At 34.8% G+C, this 19,712-nt stretch overlaps 2 protein-coding genes across 7 annotated transcripts; one reads left to right on the top strand and one right to left on the bottom strand.

Moving 5' to 3' along the window:
* The first annotated feature begins 1,642 nt into the window (after nt 1-1,642).
* On the top strand, nt 1,643-11,769 carry LOC107225765 (heat shock factor protein). Of its 5 annotated transcripts, XM_046731609.1 has the most exons (12): nt 1,643-1,893; nt 3,528-3,636; nt 3,777-3,901; nt 4,116-4,466; nt 4,611-4,693; nt 4,766-4,954; nt 5,303-5,392; nt 7,090-7,575; nt 7,981-8,086; nt 8,234-8,333; nt 8,460-8,684; nt 11,183-11,769. In XM_046731609.1, exons 1-11 carry the CDS (start codon nt 1,789-1,791, stop codon nt 8,669-8,671), a joined length of 1,956 nt encoding a protein of 651 aa, XP_046587565.1. In that variant the 5' UTR covers nt 1,643-1,788; the 3' UTR covers nt 8,672-8,684; nt 11,183-11,769. The 5 variants fall into 5 exon arrangements, with proteins under 5 accessions (XP_046587565.1, XP_046587572.1, XP_046587558.1 ...); XM_046731616.1 differs by lacking the exon at nt 11,183-11,769 and having other exon boundaries at nt 7,090-7,563; nt 8,460-10,831; XM_046731602.1 differs by lacking the exon at nt 11,183-11,769 and having other exon boundaries at nt 8,460-10,831.
* Nucleotides 11,770-13,209: 1,440 nt separating this feature from the next.
* LOC107225826 (F-box/LRR-repeat protein fbxl-1) lies at nt 13,210-19,110 on the bottom strand. Of its 2 annotated transcripts, XM_046731593.1 has the most exons (7): nt 18,896-19,106; nt 17,942-18,009; nt 16,229-16,507; nt 15,118-16,140; nt 14,581-14,988; nt 14,334-14,477; nt 13,210-14,236 (listed from the first exon to the last, which is right to left on the bottom strand). In XM_046731593.1, exons 3-7 carry the CDS (start codon nt 16,490-16,492, stop codon nt 14,033-14,035), a joined length of 2,043 nt encoding a protein of 680 aa, XP_046587549.1. In that variant the 5' UTR covers nt 16,493-16,507; nt 17,942-18,009; nt 18,896-19,106; the 3' UTR covers nt 13,210-14,032. The 2 variants fall into 2 exon arrangements, with proteins under 2 accessions (XP_046587549.1, XP_015521905.1); XM_015666419.2 differs by lacking the exon at nt 17,942-18,009 and having other exon boundaries at nt 18,896-19,110.
* Nucleotides 19,111-19,712: the final 602 nt, after the last annotated feature.

The raw sequence follows: 19,712 nt of genomic DNA, 5'->3' as shown, positions 1-19,712 counted from the left end.
TAAAGTCAGAGATGGTATCTGTATCTAGATCGATATAGATCTTAAAGCTGTGGTTTGAGCATATAAAGCCCTCATAATTGCGTGTCGGTAAGTTACGGTACAAAGAGAGATCCGCCGTAATTATCGGTTGAGATTGCGTAACAGCGTTACAAATTACTATCTTTGACATTACCAAGTTTTCATCGTTTTGCGCTAAAAATTCTTTAATTATTTACAAATTGTTTTAATTACATTTTCGTAATGTACCGATTCAGTGCATGGTTTGATGAGAAATGTCTTAGTCTTTGTAAAGCCAACATTGCCGTGGCCAAATCGGGAAGAAAAATTCTCCCGAGTCGTCATAGCTTTATAGAATTTCCTTTGACCGTATTCGTCCACTCGTGTATTTACATGAAACGCGTAATACAGGTAGGTAGGTATATACAACATGGGGGGTGATCGGGGCTGTCGTATGATTGTGGATATAAGGCCCATTTGAGCGCGCAAGCCCGTTGAAAATCGGCTGGAAATCAGGAAGGACGCACGGTCATTAACGACGCGACGTTTATACTTCTCAGGCTCTTCGACGGGTTCGGATGATGCTGGGCGAGCGTGTGGGCTTGCAGGCTCTAAAATTTTATTCACGGTACCCGCATATTACCGAATAACTGTTCGCGGGTTATAGATGTGGTTGTGGCTGTTTAACCTTAGCAATATGACTATTTCTCGCCGTGCGAACTCTACAGTCTTTCCGTCAAAGGAATTTCACTGAACTCTGTTAAGAATAATCCACTTCACTGTGACGATATGTTTTTCTCAATGGTGCCATTAGGCAGTGCATGTACGATAATACCCACGCAGGTTTGAACTTGGCGACATTTTTCTTTGCAAATTTATCAATATCAGTAAAATTAAGTCTGTGAGGTGAAAATCTTGAGAAAAAAATTGGAGAGACATATGTTCGTAGAAAGTGATCTTGATAAAATTTAGTGTATATTCATTATTTTAGTATAGGCTCTACATTTTGTCAGCAAAGCCTTACGACTTCTCTGTATTTTTCTACGATGAGTAAAATTTGGATAAAGTGAACTGTGGAAAAATGTTGAACAGACTCAAAGCACGTTGGAAAAAAATGAAAGAAGAGCGCAAGTTTGCAAGATTTTGGTAGAGAATAATTTTCGGACTCGCGCCTTAGCGAAGGCAACCCGTTTTACGTAACGGAAAGAGGATCAGCAGGCTGAATCAGCTGTATGTGATGTAAGAATTGATAGAATGATTATAATATATCAGCGTTGTATACATTGAAATTGAGGCTGTAAAAAATTTATGAATAAAACAATCATACAACCTTCTGCACGTCTAGCGTAATAATGAATAATAAAACTTCGCTCAGTTATAACATTAAATATTAAGTTAAAGTAAAAATCCGCGAACCTTTTGAATAATTATTTGCTTCAGACATCAGAGTTTCAATGATCATGACAAATATCATTACGTCGACCCTTGTATCGCCGTAAGTTATATTATTTAAAAATAATTCCACGCAAGTATCGTAAGATGATAAAATTCACAGTCGGCATTCGGTCGGCGTGCGCAAGAGAATGATTCAATTTTAAATAAACGCCGCGCTTATGCGACATCCATTTTGTTTTCGCCTATCCTCTCGCGATTCGTGTTCCATGGCCGTAGGCTGTAGCAGAATAACATCATCGGCCATTATTGTGAATCGTGAATTGGGACTGTCTTGCAAGAATCTTCAGAGTTACAGTAGCAGTTCGTGTTTATTGAGGTTTTAATATAAGACGAAATATGCACACGATTACGGAACTTGGTGCCAGCGTTCCAGCGTTTCTAGGCAAGTTATGGAAACTTGTCGAGGATCCAGAAACCGACGACCTTATTTGCTGGGCACCCGTAAGTTTTTCATATTCCTAATTATCCGTCCAGGTATAGAATTATCGGAAAGTTTGATCACACACTACGAATCTTCAGTTATGTTGTACGCGAAGTTTTATAAAATATCATTAGCAATAGCATGATCTTCGTTACTGCGTACAATTTGGCGGCATTTGACGTTTCCGAATGTACGCTCTTCCATCAATGATGTGAACCAACTTATCGTACGTACATACACACGCACACCGACAAGTTGGTACAGAATTTGATTATGGAAATTTTTGAATGATCCGCCTCATTGACCATATAAGAGTCTATAATCGTGTTTAAACAAAATGATGTAACATTTTTAATTTACGCCTATTGACATACATTCCTGCATTTTGCGCAGAATGAAATTATTCCATTTTTTTCTATATTCCAAAGCCTTTTAACAGTATCTCATTGCGAAATTGGAACTCATGCTTAGCATGTTAATTTCACTGAGAAAAAAGAAGTGAAGAAGAAAAAGAGAAGAAAAAATTTAAAAAGTGAAATCAAAACTTTAGTGAATTCTTGCCCAATTTCAAACCTGTTGTCATTTAACCGTGATGTTTGGAATAGGTACATACGTCAATATTTGCTCTTCCATGCAGACAGGTTTTATTTTTTGACAAAATCAAAGCACACACAATTACAACAACTTTGTGCCGAATAGAATATTTTGGTTCATTTCATTTTAACTTCAGCTTTGAATCTCGTCTTGCATTTTGGAATCTGGAGTGAATACGGACTTCGATTCTAAAGTATTGGAAATTTCTCACCTGGTATCACTGGTTATATAAATTAGATTGATGATTATTTTTTGAAATCTGTTCATTATTGCATTGACTGACACACATACAGGCCCAAAATAATTTTTACCACCAATATTTTGCACGTATTTTTTTCCATAATCGTTCGTTAGGTAATTATTGCAAAAAATACATGTTATGTGACGATTGCACCAATAGCATAGCTCGTAAAGAATATAAGAAAGAATAAATGACTTATGTAACTTCTGCAGATACAATCAATACATTTCAGTGTCTTTCAATTTACACATGCATAAGTTTGATCAATAGAAAAAGTTTGTGGACATACCTTTTTATATCAATGAGTCATATCGTGTAATTCAGCTTACCAAAAGTTTCGTCAAAATTTCATTAGGGGAAGCAAATTACATTCCTTTTATCAGTATTTGTAAGGAAAGTTACTCACAAAGTCGCTACAGGAAAAAGCACTTGTACGTCAGATCAAAGCCTTCTGGACCTGACTTCGCATTGCTTATGTAAAATTTATGCATGGTTTGGACTGGTGAAAGTGAATTATGTTACTGTAAATTACTTTTTCCATGAAATAGTAATTCAAGTTAAATTTTGATTCATTTGAAGAAACAAAAAGAAAATTTCTCATTGTGTTCGAATCGTATGCGCAGTCCATTTTACATTTTAGAATCTTATTGATATTGATGAGACGATCTTGCTGATTCCAAAAGTTGCATGCCATTTTATCACAAATAAGCTTTGAAATTTATAATACCACAAGTCCTGTGTGAAATTGCTCCAGTTCGACACCGAACTTCAACAACATAAAAATGTCAATCAATTTATTCTCTTTTGGCGTGATTACAGAGTGGAACAAGTTTTTTTATCCGCAACCAGGCACAGTTTGCTCGAGAGTTACTGCCTCATTATTACAAGCATAACAACATGGCAAGTTTTGTCCGGCAGCTTAACATGTGTACGTATTTATTATTAGTGAATAAACATTTCAAACAGAATTTCAACTTCTCTGAAAGTGACATTTTTTTCAAAATAAACAGTATTCGATGATGTAAAAATTTTTAAATTCAACACTACGTTGCTTGCGCACTTTTACAGATGGATTTCACAAGAAAGTATCCGTTGAATTAGGAGGGTTGAAGTGTGACAAGGATGAAATGGAATTTGCACATCAGTATTTCTGTAAAGGACATCCTTGCCTCTTGGAGCATATCAAACGAAAAGTAATAGTTTTGTTTTTTTCCATATTCATTTTTCAAAAGTTTTCATTGTTGATCTAAAGTCATGTCACTGTTTTTAATCTAACAAGTACATGTTCAATTCTTGGGCGATATCTTGAGAAATGTGTTACACTCAAATTCTATTGAAAATATCAAACCTTTAACATCGTACACTAGCCGCTAAGTCATTGCAAATTTTGGAACCTGATAATTGCAGATAGCGTCCAGCAAAAGTCAAGATACGGCGCAACCCATAATAAAACCAGAACTTATGAACAAAATGTTGACGGAAGTAAGAAGCATGCGTGGTCGACAGGAACACCTCGACTCTAGGTTGGGCACGATGAAACGAGAGAATGAAGCTCTGTGGAGAGAGCTGGCAATGCTCAGGCAGAAGCACATCAAGCAGCAACAGATTGTCAACAAACTGATCCACTTCTTGGTCACACTTGTTCAACCATCGAGGAACGGAGGAGCAGGAGGTCTTTCCGTCAAAAGGCGATATCCTCTGATGATCGATGATCCCAATCGTCAGAGAGCCAAACAAAGCAAAATGTCAAATGTTAAGGTAGGATGATCTGATGAAAGATTTGAATCCATGACTTACGATACTTACCTTAGCAGCTGGGACAAGTAGTGTCTGGGAAAAACTAGAATCAAGTTTCTAAGTGACTTCCGAAACTTTTTCGTCAAATAACATTTTCTCTTCTAGGTCAACACATCGCCTACAGGTCCAGTTATACACGAGCTAGATCCAACCGAACAAGAGTTAGAGCCAGAATATATTGTTGCAGAGTATGTCGCCGTTTTAAATTGATTGTGCTGCCAAGGATATTTTTCTGATTACTAATACTTGATTAATTACAGAATTTTAGAGCATGGCGCCAGCCCTTCAGTCCAAAGTCCTGACCCCCGTGGCGCATCTTCTCCAAATGAAGACAATATACAGTTCACTACGTCCCCCAGTCCCATCCACAGAACGGAAGATGTGCATTTGAACAGCGATCAACAAGATGTTGGTTGCAAAAAGAATCGCGGCAGTAAAGGGAAGAAGCCGTAAGTGTGATAGTAATTTGTTTTTAACAAATTTCAATATCATACATCTATGCATTAATTCAATTTTCATTGGGCATGAGGGTTTCATTCAACAATATTGCAATACTTTTTTCTTTTGGAGGCTGTTGAAGTAATGCTTCAAACGGTGTTCATGAAATTCTGATTCGAATGTGATGATTGTCGACTGAATTATTGTTCTGTGAAATACTAATGCATTAATAAATCTATTACCATTCCTTGCATAAGTCTAATCAATTTTTGGCAAGGAATTTGTTGTTTTTATTTAATCAATTGAAGGTATATATTGTTTATTGCAATTCGTGATTTGTGGATATTATTATGTATAAGAAATGACTGCGTTTTGAACGCTGCCAGGAGGAAAAACAAGGTGCCCGTCAAAATTCTGATTCCGCCGCTGGAACAGGGCGAAAATACCAGGTTATTCATATTTCTCCTGTGATTGAGTTTGGTGTTGGTGTCCGAGATTTGTCATGCTTGCAAATATCGTTCTATCTTTCTTTTCCTGTTTCTTTTTCTTGCGCAGAAGAAATGAAAATTCAATTGAAACATTTCCAATCCGAAATTTTCGATAAGGCTTGTTTTCGATTTTCATACAGTTACATTGGAAAATATATAACTTTCATCTTATTTTGCATGGAATTTTTGCGAGATGATATTTTTTGAACCAAATACTTAGAAATCTCAAGTTATGCTGCGTTATTCAATTTCAAAACAGACCAGATCTGCGGTTACTTAACATGCCAGGCTGATAGTGTGCTGGATATTATCGTAAACAAGTAAATGTTGGTGGATTTGTAAAACACGAACGGAATGGATGGTAGACTCATGAATATCATGTCTTAGATTGAGCTTAGGAAATTTTAATACATTCGGCAATTCGTCGTGGATTTTTATAAGACAACAATCTGAAGAAAAAGATCGATTGTCCGACCTGGAATTTCTGGCAAAGTTATAGAATTTGAAGAATATTCGAAACTATGACACAGTTTTGATTTTGATGTAACAATTCTTGAAACATTGAAAGAAATTAAGCTAATCGATTATTCTGTAACTTTGGAAAATTCTTGATCATTTCTTTTCGACGAAACTTGAGTGGATGGCTTGATATTGTCTTCTTATAAGCTTTGATTTAAACAATACACACTATTTAGTACATTCTTAGTTGTTATACATTCCAAATCAAAGCATTACCAATGATTATTAAATTCGTAACTCTTACTACTATGTAAGGTAGATTCCTAAAGCCTTGTAATTGTGCAAATTGAACTTTCAAAAGCGCAAATCTATGTCTTCAAAATATATTTAATCCAGCATGCTAAATCGGGGAGTAACGATGGCGCAAACGTAGACAATTTGTGTGAATGAAAACCGTTTTTATTATCAAGTCACAGTTCGTCAACTTAACTTAATGAATCATTATTAGAAAAAACGTTATTTCGCAACTTGAAAGTTGAATAAAATTTAGTGAACCATAATGAAGTAAAACATACTTAATTCATTCTAAAGTTGCAAGATAGTGATTTTCTTTTTGTCTTATATTACGTTGACGTTACTAACTTTAATCTCGTTTCTTATTTATTCTTTCTTTCCTTAGGCACTGCTACATTATATGTACGATACATAAATTTTTCTATTAAATTTATGATTCCTTATTGACATAGTTACTAATTCTGCAAATTTCTGCCTTCAACAGTGTTAATATTCGTATTTGTAGTCGTGCCTAAGGCCGAGTTGAAGCCTCAGTTAGCAGGTAAATGTGCTGAACTTATTTGAAACAAGGTAATGCAGTTTGGTTTTATGCCCATAATTCTGTAAATGTATTAGGGCTTCAAACCTTTCGATGAAATATTTATTGCCCGATTATATAATTTTATTTTGATGTCTTTGTTTTATATTAACATTTTTGGCTGTTATCTCTGGCTACCAGCATAAAATTTGCATGTCTGAGAGTATGGATAGAAAAAAACAGAGAGACAGAGAGAGAGAGTGAGTGAGAGAGTAAGAGAGTGAGAGAGTGAGAGAGTGATTGAGAGAGAGACAGTATTAAGCTAAGTAAATCGAGATCAATATAAAAATCAAGACCAGCTATCAAGCGAGGCTGTCTCGGTTTTTAGGGAAGAAACGCTGTATCTTGAAGTGCCTGCGACGACTTCCAGTAGTCCTCCGCCTGAGAAAACTTTACCAGTCGAAATTAAGAGGAACATGAAACCCGTTCCATTGGCTGTAGTTCGGAGTTCTAAACTAGCCGCAATGGCTGCAAATATGAAGTCCTCAACCGATTTTGACCTTGACTTGGATATCGACAGCGTTGGCAGTGCAGAAGATGACCGAATCGTGGATAATGTATCACCTACAGAAAAATTACAGAAACTGGACGAGATACTGCTGATTCCTGATACAATTGAGAACGATAACGAAGATGTTAGTGATGATGAAGCTTATAAAGATTTACCGAGTCAGGAAAGATCCACTGGTAATGAAGCTGACAACTGGATCAAGAATCGAGAAGTCATCACAAATAACAACGGAGAAGGAAGTAGTGCAGCGTCTAGCGATTTATCATTGAGTTGTTTAAATGATCCAATTAGGTTAGGACCTACGTAAGTTCAAATCAGCCCCAAGGTGTTCAAACAACGTTATAGGGATTATAATTTTGATCCCAATTCCTGAGTGTGGGTTGTTTACAATGAATTGATATCTCTTTACATCTTCTCTTTTCTAAATTCTTTAAAAATTACGGTAATATTTATTTCAATTGACAATTTTTACATATCATTAGATTATTCCGGACAAGTCAATTGATTAAGCAAACCATAAATACAATTCATATTTACATGTATTACAAATTTAAAAAGATTTAGTCATAGTAACAATATTCCTATTATTAATTTTTTTTTTTTTAGCATACGTTTGTATACTACATTTATTTTTTTCAAAAACTGAGTCGATTTTTAAGAACTGTGTATATTTGGTTTTTGTTTTTCACAATAAAAAATTGTCTTCAGGGACGAAGTGGACAACCACGTGGAAACTGTGCAGTCTGAGTTGGATAACTTGAGAGAATTGCTGCGAGGCGAGGGTTACAGCATTGACGCCAATGCTCTATTGGGAGTATGTATAAGAAATCAGTTGTATTTGATCTATCGATACTTGAGTCATTTTTTAAATGACAACCCTACATCTGATACTTAATTGTCTGCATTCAACTTCGACTCATAATCACTTACATTTTTTGTTATTTTTTCTAATTCTTTCTAGTTATTTGGTGCCGATGATCCGATGTCGTTTGGGATCCCAATGAATCCAGAACTTGACCCACATGCGCAGATGCATAGAGAAAGAGAAGGAGATGATATGGGTATGCTGATAACTCCAGAATATTAGAAAGTTGTACTAAGATTTTTTTTCTGTTCTAAAGATAATTGACCTTTTATTGTCGCTTACCTGGTTGATATTGAAAAATTCGTTCTAATTAATATTTCAGAGCTTAACGGAGGCGGAGAACTCATGACATACAATCCTCCTCAAAATTTCCTTGATTTTGATAATGATATATTTTTGGGAGCAACCTCTTCCCTATCATCCCCACTGAATAATTCGACAAACAATTATCAAGATTCTTACGACTTTGAAGACAGTAAGGCATCACTTTTAGAGTCGTTGAATGCTGTTAACGACAACCTAGAATCCTCTTAAGTCTTCTTCTGCGGTGAGCACATAGATTTACAGTCAAGTTCTTTAATAAACGCTCGACATTGTCTGATTGATGTGCGATTGAACAAATAATTAAAAAGTTAATCGAAATTGTTTTATTTAAGTATCTATATACATGAATATGTATAACTATGTTATTATATTCACGTTTTTAGGATGCAATGAATTTCTATCGTGGCTGTCAAATTTCTTGACAATTCTTAATAGACTGCAATCCCTTTTAATAGATCACGTTTGAGTTTCAAAATGAAGTCTCACTTTCCTTGGCATTATGTAATCTCTCTATACTATAATATTGATTATAAAAGAAGCACAGTAAAATGAGAAACAATTGACAAATACATTGCATAGTTACGATAAATGTAGAGTTACGTCGATAATTTCATTATTTTCGAAATATAGAAATAGAGTTGACGGAAAACATTCATCAGTTTCATTGAATGCTTATTTTTTTGCATACTGATAGTTTTTATTTATGTATTTTTTTTTCCACAACTGCAGGTACTGTTCAGTCGCAATACATTCAGAAAATTAAAAGAACTGTAAAGATTGGCTATATTAAAGAATAACGGTGATTAGTCAAGTCTCTTGATTGAATGTGGTATTTGAAAAAGGTATTTTCTGTAAATATTCCCTAAAATACCTATATAATCAGAGGATGATGAAGTAAAACATTTTTAGTGATAATTTTATGCACTAAAAGCAAAAAAGCAAAAATATCATTGCATTTGGTCCAAACTGTTACTTATAATTAAAACTGACTTTAGATTTTATAGGTGACTATATGTTTTACCATATAATATATTGATATATATATTTCTTAATAATCTCATAGTTGCCAATAGAATTCATTCAAACAATGCAAGCTTGGATAAGTCTGAAAATTGTTGTGTTAACGTGTGACACGATTGATTGTCTAAAAAATACTGGCAACCAGTTGAAGAAAAAATGACATACCACCGATAGATTAATAAGTTCCATCTGTTCTTCAATATTTCTGATAATCGATAAGTTGGCTCACTTTGTATCAGTTTCTTAAATTTAATTTTGATACTAAACACTTGAAGGATACTTGTACAGTATTCTTATACATTTCCAATGTAGAAATCATGTATCAATTTAATTAAAACTGTTACAAAAGATTATGAGTTCAACTTTGATGGGTAAATTTAAGTTCATTATTACTTAAACGTTTTGATTGAAAATGTCCAGTTACAAGGCTCAAGTTTTTTATTATGATATAATTAATCGGCACAAAGTAATGGTCGTTGACTGTTAGATTAACACAGGTCCTGCGATGATAGAATTCTCGACCGATCCAATGTAATTTTGTTTTGCAAAATTTTTTCAACACAATGCGAACTATGTACCCGGGATTGTTATGAATTTTATCAGATTGTTGTATATTGTACCTCTCCCAAATATGGTTGTTAGAAGTGTTTATTAGCCTTTTTCTTGAACACATTAAACAATCTTATAAAACCGTGATTTTATTTTTGAAGATAGTAATTTATCGGATCAAAAAGCATCAGCGATTATCAATATTTTAATTCATTCAGACTGAATTTCTAAAAATAAATAATACAGAATCTGGAATAGATTGATTATTTATTTAAATTAATAAATTTTGAAAGTGCTTTGTAACTATTGCCAAACAAAAATCTCTGGAAATGCATTTTATTTTTTTTTTAACAGCTTGTGAATGAAGCCAAACTTTAAATTTGATTATTGACAATGGGAAAGATTTGGATGGGAAGTATCCGCAGATTTTTGTTATTTTTCATGTACAGTCAAAGAGCTTTTGACTTTAGAGTTTTCAAAGTTCAATTTAAATGAATGTTGTATAGAAGGATAATTTTGATTGAGTGAAAATTTGATTTTCGAATTATAATTTCTATGAATGTTTTCAACGGTTTACAGCAAGTACGACTTTTAGACTTTGGCTTTTATTTAAAACCTTAGCACCTCTCGCACTATGGATGTAAACTGTCCGGTGAAGTATTCAAAGGTCATATGGTCTCAAGCTATCGAAATTAGCGAATCAAATTATGACTGAAATTGTTGTTGAAGCTTTTATGTATATTGTAAAGTGAATGGTGCGAAATAAAATAAAAGACTGAATATCTTCCGATTAAAGTAGAATTTAGGTGTATCTTTTTGTTTCGTTTCTTGTTTCTTATATTGTAATATACTGTTACCGTATGGCGGGTACTCTGTACGGTATGCATTGCTTGAAAACGCCTCTAGCAGGTAATGGAAAATGTGCCGTTTTTGACAGTGTCCCATCAGAAAATTCGGACCAGATTGAATGTTGACAATTCGGAATTTCTTTTACATCCATCAGCTTGCAGATCGAATGTTTTCATGGTCTAGTTAATAGCAGAGATTAGTGAATTGATACATTTTTTTTTTTTATAGTTTAACGTAGTCTGTATGCTACATACTTTATTCTTAAGACGATGAAAACTATAATTTCTTCTCTTTCTATTTTAGAATTGGAGGAAAGACTAAGGGTATCGTAATTGGGTAATTCATTCAATTACCAATTGATTTTGTTATTAAAATATAATAATAATAATAATAATAATAATAATAATAATGACAACAACAACAGCAAAACAACAACAATAATAATAACAACAACAACAATAATAATAATAATAATAATAATAATAATAATGCAAAATTTATTATCTCTATCAATTAATTGGTAACTTAAGCATGTTTATTAATCAAAAGGAGGCGAAAATAGCGAAGTATTGAATGTAAATTTGTATCTAGAATAAACGCTTAGAAGCACGGGGTTGAATATGTGAGACATTCGGTCAGAGTTCGAAGGTTTCTATACATGACACTAAAAAATATTTCTGCACTCGCATTACGGGTTTCTGGCTAGTATACCTATACTTTTGTTGAACCAAATTGCTTGAAAATAATTTACTTTTACGAGTAACACAAACTTTACGTATCCTGAATCAACGAGTCGATCACAAATTTGCTAACAATAATGCGAGTATGTTTCGTCAGACAACAGATAGGAATATCTTTTTCCCCCCTTTATTTCTAATCAATTTATCAATTTCTGTAAAAAAAAAATCATACACTTGGTCTGGGAAATCATCGACAAGTAGCATATTGGATGTTAGTTTTTAAGTTGGAATATACTTGACTAAATTCATTTGTAGCAATTAATGACGTATTCTTTAATTATTATGAGCATAGGCTGATTGTGTTTTCATCGGTTTTACGTAATTGACTAACAAAAAAAAACAAAAAGAAAGGAAATAACGCCGTGTTGAAATAAATTAGAAACAAGTTGAATCATGTTCCAAATCTCAGCTTCAATAATATATCATAAGCAGGATCTTCCATTCTTTCTATGCTACGTACGTTTTAATAATTACGTATCGTGTAATTAACAATGAGTTTTCTCGCTTATTCATCTAGACTTCCGAGATTTTCTTGTGTTCTACTAAAATACATTAAGCTGATAAAATAGTTCATATCAAACTTGCTTTGCACTGACTCATACCTCACAAGCAATAAGATTATTAGGTGATGCGAGGTTTGTATTCACTGAAATGCATATTAGATATACAATTAAGTATTGTACAATCTAGCATTATTTTTCTAAATAGACAGTAACGGTTTCAAATAATTCCAGACTTACGTACATTTTGAGTTAAAGTGATTTCGTTTATTCATTACACACATACATGCAGACATTGTAGGGCATGCTTCTTTGTTGGAAATGTGAAAAAAATGTCATAATTACTTGCTTTAAATATTTACACAAAACAAAATCATTCTCGTTATTGTATTTAATTGGAAAAAGAAGTTATTTTTAACATGGAAATTCAAACTTTGCCGATCGTGCGAACTATGATATTTATTTTTATTGCATAACTTAACAAAAGTTTTGGTTGCTTACGTCTAAAGAAATAATCGGTAATACCAAATGAAGAAACAAAAAAATTTTCCAACCAAATTTTGTCGGTACTTGATAATGACAATTACTATTTATTCTTCATTAACAAAAACATTTGAATGAATTTGTTTTGCAAGCGTCCAACCGCAGGTGTAAAATTTATAAATATTATTACTCGTTGAAATGTTATTCAAATGCAAAAAAGGAGATGTCTTTGGGTTATAGTTATTGTAATTTTGTACATATTTTGTAGTTTCGCGGTCATGTTATAACACGGTTGTAACAACGTTTTCAAATTTCAAATTGGAAATACTAACTCGAAATTGCTTAAACATTGGCTGATTTTCTAAGAAAGATATTTCATAAAAATCTCTATAAATTAATGTAAAATAGAGTCTTACGATCTTGCGAATGTCGTTTTCGTATCGTCACGCGCTGTTGAATCTTTGACTTGCGGAGCCTTTTACTATTTTACAAGGGAATTTCAGCGATATTTTAATACGTCTGTAATATATCATTTTGTATAATGTTAAAGATTTTAGCAATATCTACTGTTTTGGGTAAAACTTGCGTAACGAAATACGAACGGAAATTCAGATGTTTGTATTTTATTCTCACTTAATTTTAACTATTATGTTACAATATTTTCATATTTATACAAAACGCAGTTCCAAGTAAAAATTGGGTATGTAAGTATCCACGAAAATTTGTATTCTTCGTTAATGTACAGTAAAAATAAACTCATACTATTTTAACTGCGTATGGCGTTGAAGCTTTGAAACTGAACTATATCTTGGATGACGTTGGTACCGTTATTCACTACAAAACCCATCCTACCTGTATTTCGAGAACCAGTAAAAACGCTTGGCCAAAAACTTGCATGTACAATAAGTTTTTAATATAACAACGAAATTATTGTAACAGAACGTGATATCATCCTATAGTAGAACAAAAAAAAAATTTCACTACACTATAAATCTGGTACATACGTATAAGATGCTGCAGTTACTAAGGATTTTACATTTAGCAAACTTCAAAATACGTTCGTAACGCTCGAAGTTTTAAAACTGCTGTGACTACTTTTTGCAAGGTGACTATAAAAAATTTACCATGTATAATAATAGCTAACTAAAATTTAATCAATAAATAATACTCATTATTATTTTAATTTGAATAGCTGTACAAGAAGATAGAGGGAAATTTTTGAACATTCTTATGGAAATATAGGTTCATTCTGAAGTATACAATCTCGAATTTGGCTCATGGCTGTTGAATTTTCGGTTTAATTTATTTCTTTCAATGTTTCCTCTTAAAGCCTGTAGCGATTAAAAAAAAAAACGTCTAAAAACTTAATAGAAGTTCACCAACACCTTTTAACTTCCATCTGTCAGCCTTAGATTTGGTCTATACAATTGTTATCTACGCATAGGCGGGGCAGGTGGTGGTTTTTTACATTGCATAAGGTCTTCTGATTCTCTTGAATAATCGATGTTTAAGTGAATTAAACTCTCTATGCCAGCGATTGACATTCCGCGACAAGCCTTAACATCTAAGAACTGTAACGCAGTGCAGTGAATCTTTATTGAATCCAAGCTGTGATCAGTCAGCTGGGAACATCCCTGTTTTAAAACAGATGAACAAGTGAATTGGTGATAATTGTGTAATGTCTTCGCGAAATAATATTTTTTATTTATATACAAATTTGAGTCTTTGTACCTGTAAATATAGACTTTTCAAACGATGCAGTCTTCTGGCAATATAAGCAATTCCCATATCCGTCACATTATGACATTGGGACAAATGCAATTCCTCCAGAGCTTGGTTATTCCTGGTCAAAAAATCCAATCCTTCGTGTGTTATCTACAGAAAAATTAAATGTTCAGCACAAAAACTCGTTCAGCCATTGCAAAAATTTATAAACAGTATGAATGATTTTTCGAAAAATATTCATCAATCGTCTTACTTGCTGGCACAGGCTAAGATCTAATAATCTGAGTTCCGGGAAGTTGAAAGCATACTTTAGACTGACATCTGTGATTTTATTGCATCCAGCCAAGTCTAATTCTTTCAATCCTTTTAGTCGAGCTAGTGAAAATCCTGAACATACATCGTTATCAAATAGCATTGAGAGATCTTCACACATTTTTTTAACTTCACGTTTTCGCTTAGCATCACGCCAGATTTCCTCCTCTACTCTCGAGCCAAGGCGTATCCTAAGTTGAGGTTCTGGCACTTCTATATAACTCTGAGTCCAGGTTTTCTCCAAATTTTCTCGATTTCCAGCTCCCATTCCAGTTAAACCCAGGTCACTCACTTTGTCGCAACGACTTAATGTCAGCGACCTTAACAGCACTAACTCTTTAAATATCATCTGAAAATGTGAAAATCATGGATAGTTTAGTTGAGTTATGATTTTTTTTTAGCATTTCGTGTTAAAAAATGACTTGTTTCTCTTGCCTTATGATTAGGAAAACAAGTTTGAATTCTATCTTTGCTTTACCTGTATGCTACTGTCTGTAATAGCATTGAAACAATATCCAATATCTAGCAATATCAATTTGGGACAGCTTGTCGCGATACTAAGGATTGATTTCTCATCTAAATTCAGTGCGTTAGCATAAAGTTTTTCTAAATTGTTATTTATCCTCCTCTGTTCTGAGGGCACTGACTTGGCAACATGTGTTTTTGGCACTAGATGATTAAAGTCCACGAGATTCTCGTTATTTTCATTTCCTTCATTGTCTTCCCCTTCAGCAGCACATAGACCATCCGTAATACACTCGCTTGTAAGTTGTTCACATTCCGATATATCCAACTCTTTGAGATGTTTGAGGCGTCGTATTTGCTTGACACCATGGTCCGTAACTGCTCTGCATCTTCTTATATTCAATGCTTCCAAGTTTACCAAATTTTTGCAAATGCAAACTAAACTGGCGTCTGTTACTCTGGTGCAAAAACTTACATCTAGAACTTTCAAATATGTCTGATGTTCCGTCAAGGAGCGAATACCGACGTTTGTTAACTGGTCACAACACTGTAGTTTCAGTGATTCTAGTTTCAAGTCTTTTATGGTACATAAAGTGACCAAAGCTGTACCGTCTATCAATGTAGAACTGAAACTAAGGTATTTCAAGTGTTTCGCTTGGCGGTTTAGAAAAATTAAAATGTTACAAAATGTTAAGACAGATTCTGACACGTGCGAAACTGTGCTATTACTGGGATAAAACTTTTTATACAAGCCGGAGTGGAAGGATATCTGGCAACCACTTAAACTTAGCGATATCAAGTTTGGACAAATGTTTACTAGTCTATTAAATAACGCGTCACTCAAGTATCTGTTAGAAGCTAGACTCAATTCTTTCAAGTTGAGTAACTTTTCTGAGAGAACTTTAACGTCATTTTCATCGTCCAAAAGGCGTCCTGACATCAGGCACTCTCTGCAAGCATTGATGTGTAGAGTTCGCAGGTTGTCGCAGCTCTTGAGAATTGCAACAAGCATTTTTTCTCCCAAATCACAGTTCACCTAAATTTCAATCATGTTAAATCAAAGTTTGCTCAGTTTATTATTTTACCGTCACAGTAAGACAGGGCAAAATGTATAATCGTGTTACCAGAATTAGGCTTCTCATATCCGGTCCAAACTTTTCCCAAAACCATTCCATTTTCCTCAGCTCAAGATCTTTGAATATAAAATTGTAGAATGGCCGTGTGGAGTGTCGGAGAATATTCATAAGTACGTGCAAATTGTCCGCCGCAGAGCCTCGTGTCAGACTGACAACTTGTTCATTAACGAATCGCATGTCAAGAGATGCTTCTCGCCAATGAGAGCAAACCTGCCCGGCTGCACTCCGGTCCGCACAAAAGAGATACGACATAATATGTGTCAATACCTGAAAGAATAAGTTATGGAATTTTTTCGTCAGGAATTCCCAGTTGGATACTAATCTTTTAATAAAATATAAGTTCTCTAAAAAGGCCCTGTTCATTTTTCGTTTGAAAGAAAATTTAGCAAGTAAAAAAGTGACATGATTGATTTCACTCAAACAATAATTGCGCAAATTTGAATGTAGATAGATGTGTTACTACGCTACCTACAAATATTGAGATTTTGAATCTGACGTACTTTTTACCACTGAAATTAAAATTTCTCAAAAATTTTCAAATGTACCGACAAGCTTTGACGTTCAAGGTCACAGCAATCTGATAATTCATGCTGTCACTGTGTCGTGACCTAGATAATTTTTAGCGACTTCGTTGAAAGACCTGTAATATAGTACAATTGCGAAAACGGTAATTGCGCAATCAATAAACTTATACAATCGTCTAGAATTTATTTGATACAATTCGATAACGACGGTGCTTCAAATCTTAGATACATTTCTGTATCTGGTAACGTTTTGATTAGACAGACAATAAGCAAAAGGATTTTCAAGTCGTAAATTCATTATCTGGTATACCTATTACAATATGTCTATACACACATGTATACATATTATATTATCAACGATTAGCTGTCTCCGAGGTAGATTATTTAGATACTCTGAAATAATGGAACGTCTGCAGCTACGCGAACTATTCCAAGGCAACCGAAGATTCGGAATCTTCCGTATTCACTCAAGGTACTGAATTAAAGCTATTTGTGTGTATGTGACTCTTTGACCGTTTACATCAAACGTGTAATTTCTTTGTTTTATAAAACATCAAATGGCCTGATGCATCGTTTTTTTACCGAGCAAGCAATTTCTAATTTTACAGTTGACAACAACGTATTGGTTAAAATCAAAAAAGTTGAATCCTACGGCCACTTTTTTTCCGAAGCGTAATCATCTTTTCTTACGTATCTTGCACAAATGTCCTTCTTTGTTGGAGTTTGGAACGAGGAAATGGCAACTTGCCTATTAAAATTGAAGACTGTGACAAATATCGTGCAAGATAATAACCGAATAAACATGATGCGTTATTATATGAAAAATGCACCTGCAATTAGTCGAATATTCGATTCACGGAAAAATTTTAGGAAGTGAAATAACTCTGTTGCCAATTAATTTCTACATGTATACAAAATCTGTCAGCGATTGATACTCGTGAAATGAATCGGGACTACGGTTGTCTAGATTATGTGCTTTAATAAGATAACATTTGAAATGTATACATATATATTGCATATAATAAGCAAATGCGGAACAAAGGAGTCGTTCAATGAAACCTCCGTCTCACCTTCAAGGACGGTACGCTTTGTGAATGTCATTATAATATACCTACCTGTTGTCATTTGTCACGCGGGCGAATTATTTTACATTGCAATCTAGGCGTCATTTACATACATTTTAATACAAAGATTCTTCATCCGGCTCTCTGCCGGTTGCTCTTGATTTTTCGCACGCACGTGCATCTAAAAATCGCTTTTATTACAATTTCGGAGAAATTTGCGATTTCAAATTATAAGTCGATACCGATGAGGTTCGACAACACGCGGATTTATTTCAGAGCTGGCTTACCTCGGGGAGAGGGGGGGGGGGGGGGGGGGGGGCGATGTGTACCATATTTTTTTTTCCTTCGATCTTTGCAAACTTAAAATTGGACATGATTTGTAAAAACGATTCGCTATGTTGGTTTAAATTTTTGCAATTAATAAGGATTTCGACAGAGGAAATACAGTAGTTGGTTTTCAGTATTTCGCATTTTGTATTCTATATACGAAATTCTGTGCACATTAGTAACTCTGCGGCTTATAAGTCGAAAGAGTGTTGTGAACGAGTGCACGTATTTTTGTTTACAAGTTTGGGAATAATTTACACGTTCGTATTATATCCATTCTCGTGACGTTTTCAGATGTTAATGGCCTTATTATTGGATTCCGGTATACCTGCGTTATATGTATACCTGGTACACAGTTCGTTGTTGACAATTAGCGGGGCTTCGATTTACGGTTAAAAAAATATTTACAGAAATTGTGCATCAGGCAGATTAGAAACAGCGATTAACGACAGAAGAAGATGGTTAAAAAAAAAATTGACAGATCCAAGATAATATCTTCCTACGAGCACGTGCATCGAATCTGATTTTTATCAACTGAACAACGTATACGACAGTTGATGAAAAGAAATGCGTCAGCTCCCGTAACCCGAAAGATGAAAAAAACAGCCGTAAATTACAAGTGCACGAGGTTCATTAAGGGTTGAAATTATTCAATTGGTGTGGAGGTCCAACGCGAAGTATGACAGGAATGTGCGATATTTTACCTGGACGACTGCTCTCTCTGAGTGACACTAGCTTACCTCGGTCGGTAGATGAGGCGTTACAGCACCGTTTCCCGAGTTGGTCATTTCGAGCACACCGTCGCTGGTTATTGCCATCGTGCTGACTTCGCTTGGAGATGAAAATGGGAAACTCGGTTCTTCGTAAAATCTGCCACCGAGAAATAAACGGCTATACGCTGCTCCGCCGCGTTTCACGATCAGCGGCAGTCAGCTGATCACTGGCTGTTGCACTCCGTTCCTGCCTTCGTATCTTTGGTACGTCACTCGCCATGGCTGTGCACAGTAGCATAGGCGCCCCGGTTTTAGCGTGCAAACCGTGTACGCGGGAATCAACGGTGTGAAATTGAAATAAAAATTCACTGACATAACCTCACGCTTCGTAAACAGAGGCCAAATCATTATCACTCTTCACGTGCTAAATATCTTTATCCCTTTTCGACGGATGAATATTTGAACTGCATCGCAACAGATTTAACATCGCTGGATGCAAGCGCGATAAAAAAAAAATGCTTGGATTGTATCGGGAAATTGAATGAAAATGAATTGCGCCACGCGCCTACCGACAGGCAACCCAACAAACAATTCGTAAGAAGTTAACGCGTTGGCTTTCCGGTTGCCTGCCGTTAGGCGGGTGGCGCGATTCACTAAAGTCCCGTTAAAAATTTCGCATAGACTCTGACAGAGAATGCAAGACGCGGCATGGAACCGTAAGAATTTGCACAAAACTTTATATTCTTCCAAACCCTTACGTTTCCGCTGTGCGAATATGTACGTAATTTCGACCGGAACGGACTCTGCATCGTCTTCGTCCAACGGACCAAAAGCCCTTCGACCC

The sequence above is a fragment of the Neodiprion lecontei genome, chromosome 1, assembly GCF_021901455.1.
Source record: "Neodiprion lecontei isolate iyNeoLeco1 chromosome 1, iyNeoLeco1.1, whole genome shotgun sequence".
In the NCBI taxonomy this organism is placed as follows: Eukaryota; Metazoa; Arthropoda; class Insecta; order Hymenoptera; family Diprionidae; genus Neodiprion; species Neodiprion lecontei.
Note: the sequence above shows the minus strand (reverse complement) of the source record. Positions and strands in the feature narration are given on the sequence as shown.